Below are 19,266 nucleotides of genomic sequence, written 5' to 3' on the forward strand. Positions count from 1 at the left end.
GTAGGTGGTAGCAACTTAACGTGCCAAATCTGAAGCATTGCATTGTTCAGCCGGAGGAATATGATATTCCGTGCAATTTAGGCGGCCTGGGAAAGCATTCCTCCTGAGGGTTTTGGGAGAATGTAAAAATGCCTGCTGACTCTTCCAGCTTGTTTCATTACAGTGGGAGTTTCCTGCATGCTGAATACGCATGTTTTTTTTTGTTTTTTTTTTGTATCAAACCCATGGGTTCATGGTATGTCGACCACGTTGCTGCACGGCTGTTCATGATCTGCAGAAAGCCATCCTTGCACCAGCTGGGAGTCCCCCTAACGGTGATTCTGTGTCTTTTATGGCCATAGTTGTTACATCTAGGCACATTGTGTTCAATCTATAAATAGAGGTATAAAATGCCCCGTTTTTGAGTTGGCTCACTGCCGCTCCCACTCCTGGCATCTTGTGTGACTGTAGATAGAGAATGATATTATTGATAGGAATAATTGCAGACGTTGTTGACTCCATCTTATTGTAGGTTAAAAGTACCTCAAATGACAAATGAAAGTTGAATCCAGCACAACATTTTTCGAACAGCAGCCCTAATTGCTTAAATCTGAATTGCCACCTGTTGGGTTCTGCCTTTAAGGACTGCGACCATCTGTTGTCTTTGGATAGCAAGGTGTGTACTTACCATTATGAGGGAAATAATAATTTATCAAAACCTGTGCTCCCCTTTGCAACTTATTTTTGAATTCCAGCGTACCAACAATATTCAAGAGCAGGAAAAAGCAGAGTCGTAGTAAATACAGAGGTGGGGATTTCAGGTCCAGAGAGTACAAATCCAAACCAAGATTTTGTTTCAACCAACCAGTTGAGTACACTGTGACGCTTTATACTCAACTGGTTGGTTGAAATAAAATCTTGGTCTTGGACCTGAAATCGCCACCTTTGAGTAAATATAATGCTGATACACCTACTGTACACAGATGTCTGCACTACTTCTTGGTTTCATGTTTTGACGAATAAACTTTAAGTACCTTGCTGACACCCCAGTCCTGAGGTAAGGTGACCTGCTATCAAATTTAATTGTTTGTTATAGTTATTAAGCACCGAGGATTCTGATGTAGTGATGGAACTTGCCAAATTGTTTCACCATAAGAAATGTTGCTTGAGCAGCAGGATAAAATGGATCCTGAAAATGTTAAAAGTACTGATGGGGCAGGTAATGCTTCAAAACTTATGGCTGCTAGGATTGCCATATGCTGTTAATTACACACAGGAATGAAACACTTTGGTTATTTGTTGGTTTGCTGCAGGCAGCAATTGCATTGCTCCAGGCAATAATTAACAATAAATAGTAAATTCAAAATTCATGATGTAGAGTCATCTCTCCAATGGCCACAGTAAAGGTCATTGCTGAAGTTGCTTGCCTTTCCATGTTTTTTTGTTGGTTATGCTAATATACCAAAAAAAGCAGCTTAACCAAGCATATTGTTTTGATTTGCAGCCACTTGTTTGTACAATCTGCCCTGATCATGCCATTTTTGGTGCACCCCTAGGTTTTTGTGATACTCATAGTACTCGTGGGCCATTGGAAGATTATTTGAGACTTGTTCATGTCAACAGTTACCCCTAAACTACTCCACGTCTCAGCTGTTCTTATAAAAATGTCCACACACCTGCATTTTTCTTTTTTCCTTTTTGATTGTGCAGTTGCTTTAGCTGCCTTATTTACCCCCATTCAGTGTTACGCAAGGGGTTTACATGGCTGTGAGGAGGTGGAAATCTCTGAAAATCAAAATCAGAAATTTCATTGAAGTTGTTTGGAAGCTGTTTTCCCATCTCTCTTTCTGGAGCTGCTTTTCAGAATAGGTCTGCATATCAGATGAACACCTTTATCCTCTCCTTTGTTTACATTGCAGAGAAACTAACAGTAGGAACATGAATAGGTATTTTTACTTCTCTCTGTGTTGGCGGAGCTCCATCAATTAAAATGTCTTTCCAGGCCTGTCAAGGACCAGGGAAATTCTTATTCTGTGTTTTGAGGCTGCACTTCCTGTCTGAAGGCAATAAATATTGGAAGAACTGCTAACTGATTCATTAGTTTTACTGATGCTTAATATCCAAAGACTCCTAAACATTTTATGACTACTTGTTTTATTTTCAATTTTCACCAGATTGTACCTACACCATTTAATGTTAAGACATGTTGATGACATGGCTGGTTTTCTCTGCATTCACAATGAGAAAACCAGTTGCAATTGTGTGTTGTGTCCCAAAGATCGTCTGATCTGTAACTCTAGGGGTCTCATTGGTTTTTGTGCATGCATGGCCAAACTAATTTAAAGAAACACCTTCAATGAACCATATAACTGGACATATAATTAATGCATAACACACGTCGAACCACACAATAGGAGAATATCTTGCAGAAATGGAAACCATTGAGACGTGTCCGTATGTCCTCATTCCTGTTTGTATTATATTTGCATTAAATGCTTGTTATTTTAGAACAGTATTTTTCTATTAAATAAAGTTAAAAAAAAAACATGGAGGGGAAGAAAAATAGAACTTCAATGAATGAGAGAGAAGTTTCGCTGGGTGTAATAGATAAAAAAAAAGATGGTATTTATTGGCAACATTACTAGTGGCCTGTCAAAGAAAGAGAAGGACCTAGTGTGTGGACATGTGACAGGTGACATGTGACAGGTGACATGTGCAGTTAATGCTGTGTCACCTGTATTGTGAACAGCGGCAGAGGTGACAAAGAAGTGGTTAGATCTGAAAATGGCTACCAAAAAAAGGAGTGCAGCCCACATCTCCCACATTGATGCCACAGGGGGCGGCCGAAGCACCACGTCAGTGTCACCTCTGGATGGTAAACTAGCTGCCGTCACAGGCGAAACACCCCTGACAGGAATCACTCCAGATGGTGACACTGACTGTGCAGCTCCTTCACCCATGGATAAGGTTGGTCTGTCAGGAATAGGTAAGATACTTCTGTGGTTGCACTTTACTCACTGCAGCAAGTAATATGTATTGTATGCCAGTCTATGTGTAAAAAATACCATTCCATGATTATATAAAAATGTGCATACGCACAGTTCACGCACAAAACTATCCATATGCAAGGTTGGTAACTGAGACCCCAGATGTAAATCTGGAAACTGGATAATCATGCATGTATCTGAAGCAGATAGTGTGTGTTTTCTTGAGCACTTAAATTTCTCACCAATGGTCTGTGTTAATCCTTTTGTATGTGTGTACGTGCACATGCATACATGTGTTGGTACGAGTACACACACTTCCGTTTCATGCTTTTACTAGGTCAGAGGAACGTTGTACTGTATGAAGTTGATGGCCCCTTGGCAACTATGCATGACAACGTCAGTGGCCATCTGTGGCAGAAGTCTGGCCAATTAGCAAATGCTTTATAGTGCCGAGGGGCATTAACTTCACTCCCAGCTTTTTCTGTTGAGCGACAGAAATAGTCTGTGATAAATGCAGGAAGAATAAAAATCAGGAAGCCGCTCCACACTGCTTAGTGGCTCCCAGGATTTTAAATCCATTTATTTTAACCACTCCAAAGCAAATGTTTTGGTCTTGCAAGATCTTCGCAAGGAGCTTGAAATGATCCATGTTCTTTCGCAGGCACACTTGTGCTTATGTACATCGACATCAAGATTTTAATCTTTCCGTTCCTGCAGGACCACGCTCATCACACGCTTCCTCACTTAGGGAGAATGATGAGCACATGGAAATCTCAACCCAGTTTGCTGTATTACGGTCATTTTGATACTTGACTCCTTCACCCTACACCTCACTTAGATTCCTGTGCTGCTTTTCAATGCACAGAGAGTCCAGCCTCGAGAAAATCCTGCACGACTCACATCCTCTAGCAATCTTACTTCTTGCAGATGCTGGCAGCACAACCCTTTAAGCATCTGTCTCTTCTCGATCCCGAAAATTGGACGGGATATCACCAAGGATGCATGTGTGATGTGTAGCTGTAGCTTATGATGCAGGCGTTCCTTACCAGGTGCCTGGGATGAAATCTCTAGTCCAGAGGATGCTTTGCACTGGGCAAATAAAATATACCTCAAGGACTGCGTAATTGTATGGAAAAACTATGTGTTTTGCAGCTGGCACAATATGGACATTCATATGGGGTGATAGTCCACATTAAACTCTATTTCTGAGTTTTTTCTGTGCACTGCCCTCCTCTCTGTCAAGCTCACAGCAAAGGTTGTTGAGGCTCATGTAATGCCTTGAAGACAACTTGCTTTCTATTAAGACTCATGTTAGGAAGAGTGACTAAATTGTTTTGCACAGTAAAGTGGTGAGCAACATTAGCATTCTGGAAGGCAGTTTAGATAAACAGAAAACGTTAAAATTACTGAGGTGCCCACACGGTTGCCAGGCAACAAGTCTCTGCACTATAGATTTGTAGCCTAATTCCTGTTATCTCAGGTATTGTACAATGGAGAAACCCCCAGATGCATTGTGGGAAATGTTGAAGATTGATTTAAAGCAAAGTATTAGTTGTCTGGGCTGTTGAAGCCAAATGCAGTGGTTGTCGTCCTTTGGATGGTGTATCTGGGCAGCTAAAATGGACAGTTGTCATGCATTAATTGCCTGTTGATGAAATTCAGATGTGTTATTTCTCCACTTGATACATTTCTGAACGTTGATTATTCTCTGTTGGTTGGAAAGTGTATTGCCAAACAGTCATTTTCTTACCTGCTCACAAATCTAGACTTGAGAATCAGACTTGACTTGAGAATCAGTGGAAGAAAATGGTAGCGTTTAGCCATTATCATTTTTATGGTGTGGAGCATTGTGCAAATTCTGTGCTTCAGCAAATGATTTCCAGTGGCCAGTTGTATTGTTAGCTTTGCTTTCATATGAAGAAAAGTGTCCTTCCTCTGACTCACTCTGGTGAATGTCAAAGGCAGGTCCATTGGCAGTTAATGGAATTGTTTACTATGTAGTTTTGTAACCTGCACAGGGAGTATAAACGATGTCACACTTGGGTTTACAGTTGAGTGGTATGTCAGCACTCAAAACCACCCATAGGTTGCTGGGTTCGAAAGGCTGGAGAGCCGTTTGCTCTCTTTGCTAGGCCCAATCTCGGGGGCGGTCAAACAAAACTTTACTGTACTTAGAGACGACATGGGGAGCAGTCAGAAATAATTGAAGGTTTGACAGAATGTTCCTGGGTGGCAGTAAGCGCTTTAGATTTGCATAAAAGCCTTTTAAATATGACGGTGGTATGAGAAGGCAACTTCACTCACGCATAACTTGTGTGCACTAAGGGTAATTATACAGTGTGGCACATTACAGAAGATGGAGTGAGAGTCAAAATGCACTCTGTTGCATAACCTGAGGAAAGTTTTGATGTATGTAAACTTTGAAGCTGGAACTAAGCTAACATTGGAAATTTCCTGCAGCGACGAGGCCCAGCAACTTGGGTCTGGGTAACAACGTTTTTCTGATTCATTACATTGTCAGTTAAAGTTCTAAAGTTGATACAACAGCTTGTGTCTTTACTTTGAAAGTGCATGCTGTTATGGGTATGTATTCTTATGTGTTATTTTGGGCAAATGCTATTTATTAAACTGTGTAAATTACAACTGATATGTTTCCATATGTTGGTGTGTGTTGTGTTTTTGATTTTTGAGAGCAATACTGGAGCAGTGAACTTTATTATGAGTTGTCCCATCTCTCTTTGAGTTGTCCCATCTGTGCATATCAGAGAAACTCTCTCTCCCTCTCTCTCTCTCTCTCTCTCTCTCTCTCTGTTTTTTTAGTTGAGTCATATACTTCTTAAGCAGGCTGGTCTGTTTCATGGACTCAGTCAAATCAGTATTTCAATCTGCTTTAAAAATAGTGGCTGGATGAAGATTTCTATCTGTGCTGTGCGTTATACTATAACTCCTATACTTGACTGTCAACTTTAACACGGACTGTTAATATTAAAACTGATAAGTGTTTATTATTCTCTGTTTGGAAATCTTCGAAGCCGTGTATGGGGCTGATAGTGTTGTGATATGATATCAAAAGCATAGCACACTCTTTTGAAGGATAAAACTGTCTGACTTCAACTTCAAGCCTACAGTGTCTGACGTGGTCCATCTGTCTTCAGTCTTGCATTTACTAATGGAAACTGCCAAAGCACTTTTTTCATCTCTGTATATTGAGTCACTGTTTTCAACATGAACTAGACCTCGGGATTTTGACTCATCATTACCTCATCCAGCTTTAAACAAATGTTTAATTTCTCTCCAGATTCCGCATTAATCATTTAAGGCATTTTGTCTGCCTTTATTAGTCTATTATACCTTTTAAGTCAGAGATTGGTCGTTCTGTTTTTTCATCCGTTTTCGGTAGCTACAGCAAGGAATAAGTCAGGGTGGAGCGCCAGCCCATCGCAGAGCATACACACCATTCCCACATATGGACAATTTGACAACCTTAATTCACCTTAGCATGTTTTTTGGACTGTGGGGGATATTGGAGAGCCCAGAGAAAACCCCTTGATGACACGGGGAGAACATGCAAACTCCACACATGTAGAACCACGGAGGAGGCTCATATTCTGATCCTGGGGGGGGGGGTGGGTTGGGGGGGCACCAGTGCTAGCCTACGTCTCATCATGCCACCACGTGTTCTGTATTTTAACGTAGAGAATTAGGCACATTTTTTAATGTCAGGTTTGTAATATAATGTCAGGTTTGTAATATAATGTCATCTAAGATAGATGGTGCAGATAGTCAGTCATATGTTCAACGGTTTGTAATCTAATGTGGTTGTTTATGGACATTAAATAAGTGCACAAATAAAACCCTTTTCTGACACAGCTTGTTTTATGGGCATGCCTTCTGAGCTTGCTGGGTGGCTGAGTTCATTTGCCTGCCACTTAAAGACCACAGACCAACCAACTTAACTACATGAGAAAAGCATCCTGTTCTCAGTGCACAGAAAGTGTGCATGTAGTCAGTTTTATTTTTCAGCACTTGAGCTTTTGTAGGTACCGGTACGACATTCCAAACGAGGTATACCGCCCTGGCCCACACTAAGGAACTTTGATGAACCAGCTGGTGGTGATTAAAAACACAATATTCACATTCTCAATAACTTGGACTGTATGGTATCTCAGTCATGGTGTCTGGTCTCACGGTTTGCCATTGATTTCCCTCCTGAGTCAATTCAATGCCTGACCCTGCGTCCTCGCATCTTGCTGTGTAATTCATTTGGCATGAGGGTGTCAGACTGTCCCCGGTGGGCATTTCTTCGGTTTGTTTTCATGCCAATGTCATCCTTGTGTTTTTGTGGTTCAGCTGGTTTTTAAGTGTAGAATCCGTGCTTTAATAAAGAAAACAACATCTGTATTATTCATACCATTTGCATCCCCCCTGCTTTGTTCAAGAAGTATTATGATGTTAATGTGAAGCAGCTAATTAAATAAAAACTGTCATGAAAAAAGCCATCGAAAAATCTGAACTCTGGACTAAACCCACTCCAATATCTTCTCGGGTTACTCTGTGCCTTCAGAGTGGTTTGTCTATTTTTTTCACATGTTTTCTGCTTGAATTTTTTTCTCGAATGTCTGCAGGAGAAGCATTTGGGTAGTTTTTGCTTCAGCGCTTACATTCTCATGTCATCATTGAAAAGCCCCTAAGGGTTGCCGCAGGGACAAACAGTGCTATCGTGATCCAAGCAGCGGAGCTATATGTTAGGAAGCTGGATGAGTTTATCAGTGAGAAATGCCATTTGCTGGTACATATGCACACACACTTACCATCACTTAAAATGGCATATATCAGAAAAGTGCATTCCCCCGCATCCTTACACATAGCATCGCCTTTAGGGTACAGTTGTTTGAATCATTGGGTGAACATGGTCCTCCAGAATGGTTCAGTCATCCTTGAAAATGATGCACCCATCTAGAACAAGTAGTTGGCCTCGGGAATGCTATAATATTACAGCCCAAGCCATCATTGATTGAACTCTGGGTATGCAACAGTCCGGGTAATTCTCCCGGATGTGGGAAAGTCAGTGAAGGTGTGAAGGTGGATTCATCAGAGAACAATACATGTTTCACATTGCCACAAGACGGTGTTGCTGGTGCCATTGAAATTGACTTTTTTCATTGGCACGAGTGACCAAAGATTTAGCTATAGCAGCCTGACCATGAATATTGATGCCGGGGAACAAGTTGAGTTCCAAACGAACAGTTTTGGTGGAAACAGGAGAGTCAAGGTGCACATGTAATTCTGCAGTGAGTTGGGCAGCTATGGTTTTATGTTTTTTGGATACAGTCCAGATGAATCCCCTTCAGACAGCTTCGTCTTGCGTCCAGCAGGACGTAGTCCATCCTTCGTGGTGGTATGCAGATATTACCCTGGATACCGTGGCTCTCGAATAAAAAAATAAAAAACTGCATCGTAACAATCATAGTGATCTAAATCCTGTGTACTCTACCACTGAGTCTGATCGCATATTGGTAACAAACATCCTTATAACCTTAATTATTTTTTTTTATATTGGTCTGAATTTCCTGGAAAAAGTGCCTTAAATGCTAGGGAGAGACTTGCAGAGGCAGTTTCTGCCTTGGGTCTGAAATGATTTTGCACGTTGAATGTGTTTCCACCAATACAGTATATCGGTGTTCAGTATGATACAGCCAACAGACTTGGTCTTATCAACTGCTCTCTTTCTTACAGTGTGGGTGTAATTTGTTGGGAATCCAAAATGTTCGCAAACTACTGATTTTAGTGACATGGGAGGGGTCTTCGAGCTCTCCAGCACTCCTGAACTGCTCTTCAGCAAATACTATGAAATAATTGCGATACATATCGAATCGGCAAACAAATACTGGTATGATTTCGATGCAGCAGGTCTCTGCCAGTTGCCATCAGTTCTGCTTATTGCTGCAAATCAGAAAATAACTGCCTTCATCTGTGTCAGACTTTCTTGTTCCTTGAAACCTGTTGAATTTGCAACCAGACCCTAGTCCTTTTATATAAAAGGTCTTAAATTGGATAGATACACAATGCATTGTCATTTTGTGAACTAAGTAGGCATTAGGGATCAACGCTTTAATATGACTTCTCACCATGAATGCAAGACAGTGTCTTTCTGTTTTTGCCCCACTACAGTTTCCAAAGGAAACTTAAGAAAAGGTGGAGCTAAGATTAAGATGGACCTTAGGGAGTAAGAAAGCATCCTGGGAACAGACGGTATGCTTGATGCTGGGGGTTTTGGGGAGGTAGCAGTAACATACATTTTCTTTGCATTATGAAAATGCCACCAATTTAATATGATCAAATTTCATATCAAAAACCTGGTACTGCAATGGAATTCTTTAGCAAGTGTAAAGAAGTGGGCAGAATCTTTATCAGCCATGACATTATAGGTCTGATCTGTAGACCTTACAGGCAGCACCTGTTCTTTCCTCCCTGTCTGCTGTTGTAATCTAATCTTGTTCCCATTATCTGCTGAGAGTGTTATTGTCATAGTCATTTATCTGCATAAATACAGATTCTCTCCTCTTGCTAGACTTTGGGGGGGGGGTTCGCTGGTTTGCATTATTGCATTATTTATGTAAAGGGACCTGGCCAGCAAACGTTTTATGTTCCAGCCGCATCGATGTGTATAACCCTGCGCTCATTGTGGTCTGGCCACCGCGGGATCGATTACGGCAGGTAGGTCTATCGGTGCTTTGATCTCCATATAATCTCCACACCAGACGTCAGGGGTGCATTGAATAGACCAATCAATCACTAAAGGTCATCCTTTAATTAATACGGCTCCCATGGAAGGAGCCAGAGCACTTTTAAGAGTCTACTGCCAGTCACACTTGACCACTGCTCTTGGATTTTCCTTCTTGTGTTTCTCCTGTTTGATCTTGATAAAAAAAAAAAAAAAAAAAACGCTTGGTTTTGATGGAATGTCATTCTGGGGTGTTGCATCTCTGGCTGTGTAGGTGACATGTAGTTGAAGTGCTATGTGGACCAATGAATTGTGGACCATGATAGCAGGGACTTGTCTCTTGCTGCACCCCTTGCCTTGTCTCTTATCATAATGCCAGCTGAGGGAATTTTTATTTTTCTGCAAATATTCTGATTATTAATGCTTGATTGTATACAAGGAAAATATGTTTAAGTGTTTCGCCTTACAGTACATCTCTGCAGTACTGTAACTTACGCCCAAGTACTTTATTCTGAGCTCAGTTTCACTGCTGAGAATCCTGCGAGTAGAGAAGCTGACCCAGGAAGCACTAGACATGCCGAACCGCAAAGACACCTTGTGTTTAGCTTCATACCTCAGTTACCTAATTAGGTGAATCCATCCATTCATTCATCCATCCATCTTCAAACAGCTTATCGTGCTCTGGCTGGTGGGTACTTTAATTAATGATCCATCTAATTCCACTAAATGCATGCAGGGTTTATGTCATTCTCTGATAATGATTGCAAGATTACGTGTAGAGCTGCCCAGGACTGAACAGCTAATAGCGTATTACACCAGACTAAGTTAAAATAATGACCTTCTAATAAATTTAGGTGCTTATTGATAACTTGAGTCCCCAGTGTCATCAATTGTATGGAGCTCATAAGCTTGATACCCTCCACATTTTTTGTCACATTCAAACACCGTGTCTTTGTTGCAGTATAATGGGTGGAAACATCAGAATAATGTTTTATCGTCTTTCAAAATGCAAGCTTACTGTTGTAAGTTAGACTTTGATTGTTGCTGTATGTGGGTGTATGTGTCTTCCCAAAATTGGCACTTGTTTTTTTTTTTCCCCTTGCCTAGTACTTGTGGTTGATTGTGGTTGTGGGCAGTAGGGACTTAGGTGAGACTCTGGACAGTCTGATGGCCACTTTAGTGCCGTGAAACAGCAGCCATCTCTGCTCTGTGGTCCTAACAAACATAGTGTGACTACGATGGCCTGACCTTCATTCAGTTACAATTTAATTTGAACCACTCCTGCCCCCCCCCCACCCCCCCCCCAGTTTATCACTGACCAATAAGCTTGCTTTATGGCCTTCCCATCGGCAGTGCTGTTTATGGGCCGCATCACCTGTCATGCTTTTTGTCAGGTTGTATCCTGGCCACAAATTAACAGGGATTAAGCTGCCTTGCCTGAGTATGTCTGGCTTTGTGCAACTATGGCTGTGCAGCATCGTGGCAGGGAATTGCAGACAAATGCACTGTTAGCCTTCACACCCACCTAGGGGTGTCTTTCTGCCTCAGCTTCATATCTATTAGTCATCTCTGACTTAAGTCTTTGCACTTCTGCATTAAATCTTTCACTTCTCAGTGGGCTCTGCTGGTGTTTATGATATGCATCAGTATACAAAGTGTTTTTTTTATGGCTGGGACTAAATTTTTAATATGTATTTGCTGCAGTCAAAAGAACATTTAATCATGAATTTTATGCTTGTAATTTAACAGGTAATAAGGAATTTCAGGTTCTCTTGGCTTTTGAACATGCACGCTATAGTAGTTAGTTGAACATGGCCTCATGAAGCCTTATATTAATGATTAATTAGCAGTAGCACTAACTGTTTCTCATCTCCATTAAGCAGATGCCACGCAGCTACGGGACGGGTCCTTTTTTGCGCGCACTTAATATGCTGTGTGTTTGCCGTCCTCTTAGGTGGAGGAAATCGTGGATGTCGGGATGTTCGCCGAGGAGGACATCCACATCCCCGGCATCTATGTGCACAGGATCGTCAAGGGTGACTACTATGAGAAGAGGATTGAGGTGAGGCTGCAAGGGCAGCAATGAGCGCTGCTGCCTTCTCGCTCCTGCTGTAGGCCAGTTTATGGGTCTTCTGGACTGTGACAAAACTGATTATGCAACTATCCAGTTAATGCTGTGGCAAATAGGTCATTTAAAATGAAAATACAATAATAATAAATGGGAATGAAACATGTAATTGTTTCTGATCTTCAAGCAAATTTAGTATAATGCAATAATGAGTAAACACAATAATGCAATAAATAATTTTTAAACACTTTCACAGCACAGTAAACTATAAAAAAGAAAATGCAACTGAAACAGGTAGTGCTCAAACGATGTTCAGTCAGTGTCACACGTATGATTATAGTATTGCATGTAGGGAATAGTATTAGATATATTATACAGATACAGAGGTCAAGCATCCTGAAGTTGTCCATGTTTGGGGCATCCATGCTGGCCATGTCTGTCGACGTCCACTGAGGGAAGTTGAATACAGAGAGAAGAAGGCAGCATTTAAACATTTAAAAACAAAACTAAATTGAGATTTAGACCGAAAGCTAAAAACAATCTGATGGGCAGATAAGCTTAAGAGTCAGTAATTGCGATGCTGATTGCTTAGTAATGCATTCTAAAATCTGTAGTCACTGTAATTTTTAGATATTAAGACTTCATTACATTTTAAATGTGTTTAAATAATCAAAAAAAAATCTAAATCCTATGTGTGACCAAGCAGTTTTATCACATTAGGTTTGGATTTCTAATTTTGTCCATTTAACCTAATGGGCCAGTAAATGAGGGTATGCAGCAATCTGCTTCCACTGCAAAGCATGTCTATGGGATCAAACAGCAACACGTGAAGACAAACGTGAAATTCCTATTAGTACAAAAATGAATTATTCATGACACCAGTATGCTAATCACTGACACTGATATGGGTTAATGTTCAGTAATTGCCCCCCCCCCCCCATGATGTTCTTTCTTGTGCTGAGACATTAAGTTTCTGCTTTTCCATCACATCCCTATTCTGCCCAGGCTGGTGCACCGGTTTAGATTAGAGGATTCCTTTCGCGCTTTGGGAATTGCATGAAGTGAAGTCTCGCCTAAAACTTAGGGAGTGGGTGTTATTGAGAGGCACTCGTTCAATAACCAGAGCCGACATGAGGTCAGCATCCGTCTGCCTCTGCATTCTGTCTTTCAGTTGCGTTGGCTCAGGGTTCACTCTCTCCACCCCTGCTAGATGTTTTTGAAAACGATCTCCTTCTCATCCAATATCTGCTGCTCAGACACAGTCCTGCTTCGTAGGTTTGTTTGTTTAGATTAAATTGATTTTCACGTAACAAACTTTCACTCTGTGTGAAAGTGTTCTGCTAATTCATAAAGAGACGCCTTGGGGCGTTATTCCTTGGGGAATAATGATTCAACGTTGTTCTTATGCTCGATTCCCCTTTTCTTCAAACAGAAACGGACTGTTAAAAAAGGCCAGACAGAGAAGCCTAAGCCGAAGAAAGATTCCGACATCGTCCGAGAGCGAATCATTCGACGAGCCGCCCTAGAGTTTGAGAATGGAATGTACGGTATCCTTCAGCATGTTAGCATCTCTCTGCTGGGGACTCCTCCCTAACTGCCCACGAAGCCCCTTTTTGCTGTTGGTCACTTACTCCTTCAGCTGGTCCATGAAAGCAACTTCCCCTTGGGTTATAATGATTAAATAAGTGAGGAGAGTAATTATGCATGAGAAATAAGACCCTTCGCAAGAAATGTATTTTGAAGTGTTTGGGGAAATTGTTACCATAGATGCATATTATTCCTTGTGCCTACATTTTAATAGAGTATGATCTCTGTCTACTACAGCCAAACAGATGAGGCAGATTTTAAGGTGCTAAAAATTGTTATAACTGATAATATCAGGCAATATAATTTTATATATTTTTGATGTTTTGGTGAAAAGTTAAACAGGCACCAGAAATATTAAGCAATGTCTGATTGACGTAAGATTATGCAAGTTTGTCAGTAGAAACTCGCTATCGTCACACTCAAAGTGTTCACACACAAACAAATCACTTTCAGTCTGAATGTGTTGCTATGGTAATGATACAATGCCTCCATTCCCAATCGATCACTCACACCTCATCTATATTTATGTGAGACTTGGTGTAAGATTGAGTTTTCCTATCCTTTCTGGTTTTTAGTTACTTCTGTGTTGTATATTTGGTTTTTATTGTTGGTTGTGTTAATTCCCACACTCTTTGGAGGGCATTACATAGAGCTGTTTTGTTTTCTCTCTTAGTGGTGGTTTTTGGGTTAGTCAAAAATGTTTTCTTTTGTTCAGTATAGGAAAGGTAGAGGGTTCTTACCTCTACGTAGATGTCTGATGCTGGTTGTCCATCTTTGACATTACATTAAAATAAGCAATGTAAATAAAACTCGGAAAAAATTTCCCTTAATAGTAATACTACTACTAGGCTAGGAGAGGTAAGTTAGAGTAGGGCGAATGTCTGCTCAGAATTTTCCCCAGCAGGAAAGCTTATTTCCTCATAATAAATGTTTAAAGAGACTTAATCAGTGCTTTATTGGTGGATTTTCCACCAATGCTCATAAATTTGTGGGACCATATTATGATCCAGCTTAATCGTACGACCAATACATTGGTCGTGACCTACTGTGTCTTGCAGTCATCAAGGGCGCCCATCAAGTTCCCATGCAAGTTCAGCTTTTATGAATTTTGATAAGCCATAGTGCTTTTGGTTGCTATGGTGGCATAGAACTTTTTTTTTTTCTTTTCTAATGTGGCTATAAAATCCTTGACAAGAGATCCTGGGCATCAGCAAACCTAGGAATTGGGATTCCAATGCTGGCCAGCAACTTCATCAAGCCTGACATCAAGGTCCACTTGCAGAGTGAGAATGGCATTCTGGGATTGGTAAGCATTGCCCAAAATAAGACGTTTCCTTTTGCTACACTGAAAACTGTTCCCCAATTTTACCTGTATGCTGATTGCTGCACCATAATGTTACTGCTAGTTACTCAACTTTTTTGCAACATTCCATAAGTAAATGGTCATGGCATAATACCAAGTATTTGTAGGAAGGACAAAAATAGTGCTAAAAATAGAACAAATGACAGCAGCTTTGTAGCAGCTTTGTAGCAGCTTTGTAGCAGCTTTGTAGCAGCACTGCAGTCGCCTGCAGGTACTGTATAGCAGATAAGGATGACTGGCTTGGCAATGTTGATTTTGGATTGGGTGGGGGGGCTTAACAGCTGGATTCTTCCCCCATCATCTTTACACTTTGGCACGTCTGCTGTGTGTTGAGGGGGAGACCTGTGATGGGATTAATTCATGTTCGTGATTGGGTGAGAATGGGAAGAATGTTACAAAGAGAATGTGACAGGCCACAATGTTACTGCTGCTCTCAGTGGCTGTTCAGTAGGCGCTTTCAGCTGAGAGGCGTATGTATAGCAGCATGCTGCAGGATTATACATGTTTTTGCTGTCGGGGCGAGGGGGAATGCTGTGGGAGGCTGTGGAGTGTTGTGTTATATTTCCCGTGTAGACGGGGGGTAATTTTCAGTTGTTTTACATGAAAGCGCCTTTAACTGAACATGTCTTTCTGGGAAATAATGCTCCAAAGCAGTGTTTCCTGATCCGGTCCAGGAGCTGGGAGGGAGCAAAAATGTAGACTGTCTGGCCGTGAGCTCGGAGGGAGCAAAAACATGGACTGGCTCTGGGTCCCTGAGGACCCACTGAGAACACTGCTCTGATGACAATGAGAAAGCTCACTTGAGAGAATGCAGCTATTGAACAAATGACAGTTTGAAATTGGGGGGGGGCGATGTCAAATTGCATTTTAGACTGATCTTTTGTTCTGTCAGTCATAATTTCAATCTTTAATGTACCATTGGGTTGGGGAAGGGAAAAATCAGTGTCATTTCTAATAAAGAACCATTTGCGGTCTTGTTCTCGTGACTTTTATGGCTCTGGCAGTGTTAGGGGTGGAAATGGCTTTTGTCTAGGATGAGGTTCCAGTGATAAAATTCGAGTTGGTATGAATGCATTTCTCTTGAGGTTTCCAATAAACCAGTTGGCGGAGAGCGGAAAACGGGAAGGGAGGGGAGAGAGAGAGGAAGAGAGAGAGGGAGGGAGGAAGCTTGGGTGAGGTGGTCCTGCGTTCAGTCTGATGGAGATAAATGAAAGGGAAGGGGGTAATGGAATTTATATAATTTGGATGATAATGGTTTTGAATATAAATAACAGATCTCCTGTGGGGGTGGGGCCAGGTGGAAGCAGGAGAAGAACAAAGCTGTGATTGGACAAGCAAGCATACTGGAGCTGTTTTAGACAATGATAGAGGGCCCCTTCATTATGGAAGATGAGATAGTTTAACTGGGATGGTAGTTCTACAGTGGGAGCTGGCCTAGTAGAACAGGAAGGGTTTGAGCATTCTGGGCCCCTCTGGGGTATTCCGGTGGCCCCCATCCAAAAAACAGGGCCTTAGATTTGTTTATTACTGCATGACTCAAATGCATATATGATTGTATATGGCCAACAGTTATAGTTTTCTGAATTAATGTTTAAATTTAAGTAATTAAACAAAGATTTTTTTCCCATGAAGGAGCTTTAATGCCATTTGTATGTAAGAATTCTGATGATGAATATATTCTATAGATTCTATAGTACTTCATTTGTTGGGCCACCAACCAATGGACATCATGCATTTCAATGCCACAGTACACTGGTAAGCAAGGGCAGATGTTTAAAGTACTAGATTCCAGGTGCTCATAGGCACACTCCCATCAGAGTGATTGGAAGGTATAAGGCCGCGTGCTCTGTCTTTCCCCCAGGGCCCCTACCCCACGGAGGACCAGGTGGACGCGGATCTCATCAATGCCGGTAATTCAGAGCCCTTCAGTCACCCTCAGACTCTTTGAACGGAGCCCTTCATCAGACAGACTGTGTGAAGGAGAATCAGTCAGCAGCCCAGCAGCTGCCTTCAGAGTTACACAGGGGGGACCGGGGGGACGGCGTGAGCCTGGCCGGCCACTTGGAGTGTGACGTGCCTGTCTCCCAGCAGGAGACCACCCTAACCCCCCTGGGAGTGGTTTTTTGACGTGACCCCTCTCTCCTTTACACAGGCAAAGAAACTGTCACCGTGCTCCCTGGCGCTTCCTACTTCTCTAGCGACGAGTCTTTCGCCATGATCAGGGGGTAAGACGTCCTGCAGCCATGCTGAAGGGATTGTCTTCATTTCTCATTTCTCTCATTACTGTGCTTGAATTTTTTGTTATTGCCTCAGTGGCAAAGCCAATCACTTCTAAACAATATTCCCATGAGTGTGAATGCATTTACAAAATGGTTTTCTTTCATGGTTGGTTTTTTCTCTGTCTTCATACATTGAAGTGGTTCATTTAATTTAATAGCACATGAATGCCATACTGTGTTGTGGTTTGACAGTTTTTTTTTGTTTTTTTTAATTGAAGGATGCCCGGTTTTGATAGGAAATGTGAATATACTGTTTATGGCTTTTGTTGAAATGGCCTTTGCGGAGTGTGCACGTGTCAGCCACCCCAGTCTGGTTGCCATGGCAGATATTTCGGCGATTTTAGCAGCACCTGTCTTCCCTCCAGACAGCCGTGGGGTATCGCGCCAACTTCACAGAACGGTGTGCCGATCAATGAGAATCAGTAAAGCGTAATTCCTAGGCAGGGGACCAGAAATGGGCTTAATAGTTGATTTTGTGTGGTGTCATATTAGAGGAGGCAGCACAAAGGGAAGCAGATGAGGACGCTTCAGTTTTTGTCAGCCTTGAGCGCGCATTCCTGGACTTTTTTGTTTTACTCAGAACAGGTGTGTGCTTTAATTGTGGCCCCATCTCACACCCGGCACAGACGGAAAGCCCTCAGGCCTCATTGTTCTCTATCAGATGTGAACCATGCAGTCCAGGTAAATGTCAGAGGGGATTGAGTTCATTCTGCGGGAAGCGGCTTTTCGGAACGTCAATGTCAAGCTATCGGCTTGGTCCGGCGTACCCTCATGGTGCTGCGTGGGTGGGTCACCGTTTCAGGGCTCCTGTGGTGAAACAGTCTCCATTCTGGAGGTCCACTCATTGACACCTGGGGCCGTGTTGTTAGTCCAGCTTGCTGATCTCCTCTGCGGTCCCAACCGTGTAATAATTTATAGCACATCTGCCTTTCAGCAGACGTGACCTGGCATATGTAAGATGGTGTTTTTTTGAGGAGGGGCAGGGGTGGGTTTAAATATATTCTGGAGCATACATGGTATTCTCATTGATTTTCTGTAACTGTAAAGATAGCCTAGTGATTGTCCTTCATGGGAGGTATTCAGTACACCTACAGTACTGTGCAAAAGTTTTAGGCAGTCAAAGAAAATTAAGTTTAAATGTTATTCATGTTGGTGTAAAACTATGATTATATGTCATTTCAAATCGTCTCCTAAACTCGCTCCCGTATTTGCACCAATTATCAAATTTACCAATGTGTCTTTCCTTTGACTACTAGCATGCCTTGTTTGGCTAATCAGTACCTCATTGAGTTATTTAACTAATTAAGTTAAGTGGAGACCTGGTGATGAAATTGAAATGCTGAGGTGCCTCTGAGAAGAGGTTTGGGACCTGAGGTGGTGTCCATCTAGCCGTCCAGCAACGTTCCAGTAACTTGTTGGAGCACAGAAGAAATTTCAGTCAGTTTTTATTGTGTGATTGTTAATTTGCATATGTTCTTATGTTAAGTTGTATATACTGACCCAGATGGCGTTAAACATGTTCTTTGACTTTTGCTCAGTACTGTATTTGATGACCTGTTTAGCTGCTGAAAGACATACTAGGTGATACCTGTGATGTCATAGCAGGTGAGCCTCATTTCCAGAAATATCGCAATTTAGAGATGAATAGAGTCTAAGCCAGTGGTCCCCAACTATTTTTTCCCCCAGGGACAAATTCCATCAGCACCACAAGAGCAAGGTCCACTGCATTGGTGGGGGGTGGTAGTGATGGGGCTGGTGGGGGTTTCCATGACGATAAAATTTGCCCACCAGACACATTCCCCCGACTATAAAAATTTGCCGACCATAGTGGGGGTCGGTTGCACAGTCTGGATTCAGTTCTTTCCCGATGGAGTTAACCAGTTGTTGCCTTATTCTCTGATAATAAATATATTTCGCTTAAGCATTGTCATTTCATCCTTTCCCTAATACATTCTGCCATTATACCAAAAATAAAACTCACGACACCCAAGGTTATTGAACTGTCATAGTTAAAGACTGGCTGGTAATGTGTCTTTTTTTAAATCTGGATCTGCAGACACTTAGTCTGTCTCCTTCAGCACTGCATCTCCTGCCTTTGTAAGTTGTCTATTTCATATGCACAGCACGCACTACCTGTATACCAAAAGGGATTTTTCAAACCCTTAACATGGCTGTCCCATTACTATGATATCAATACGCCAAAGGATACACCAGCATTCAGTGATTTATATGGATGCATGTGCCAAAGAGAGCTTTCTACTTATGAGGACAGCAGAGTG

At 41.8% G+C, this 19,266-nt stretch overlaps 1 protein-coding gene across 1 annotated transcript in view; it reads left to right on the top strand.

Moving 5' to 3' along the window:
- oxct1a (3-oxoacid CoA transferase 1a) overlaps positions 1-19,266 on the top strand; it is a 55,942-nt gene that overhangs the window by 14,727 nt on the left and 21,949 nt on the right. The window contains exons 8-12 of the mRNA XM_023802934.2: positions 11,645-11,752; positions 13,191-13,305; positions 14,557-14,651; positions 16,570-16,618; positions 16,861-16,933. Of these exons, the coding sequence (XP_023658702.1) occupies positions 11,645-11,752; positions 13,191-13,305; positions 14,557-14,651; positions 16,570-16,618; positions 16,861-16,933 (440 nt within the window). The remainder of the gene's footprint in view (positions 1-11,644; positions 11,753-13,190; positions 13,306-14,556; positions 14,652-16,569; positions 16,619-16,860; positions 16,934-19,266) is intronic.

The sequence above is a fragment of the Paramormyrops kingsleyae genome, chromosome 2 (genome assembly GCF_048594095.1).
Source record: "Paramormyrops kingsleyae isolate MSU_618 chromosome 2, PKINGS_0.4, whole genome shotgun sequence".
Taxonomy (NCBI): Eukaryota; Metazoa; Chordata; class Actinopteri; order Osteoglossiformes; family Mormyridae; genus Paramormyrops; species Paramormyrops kingsleyae.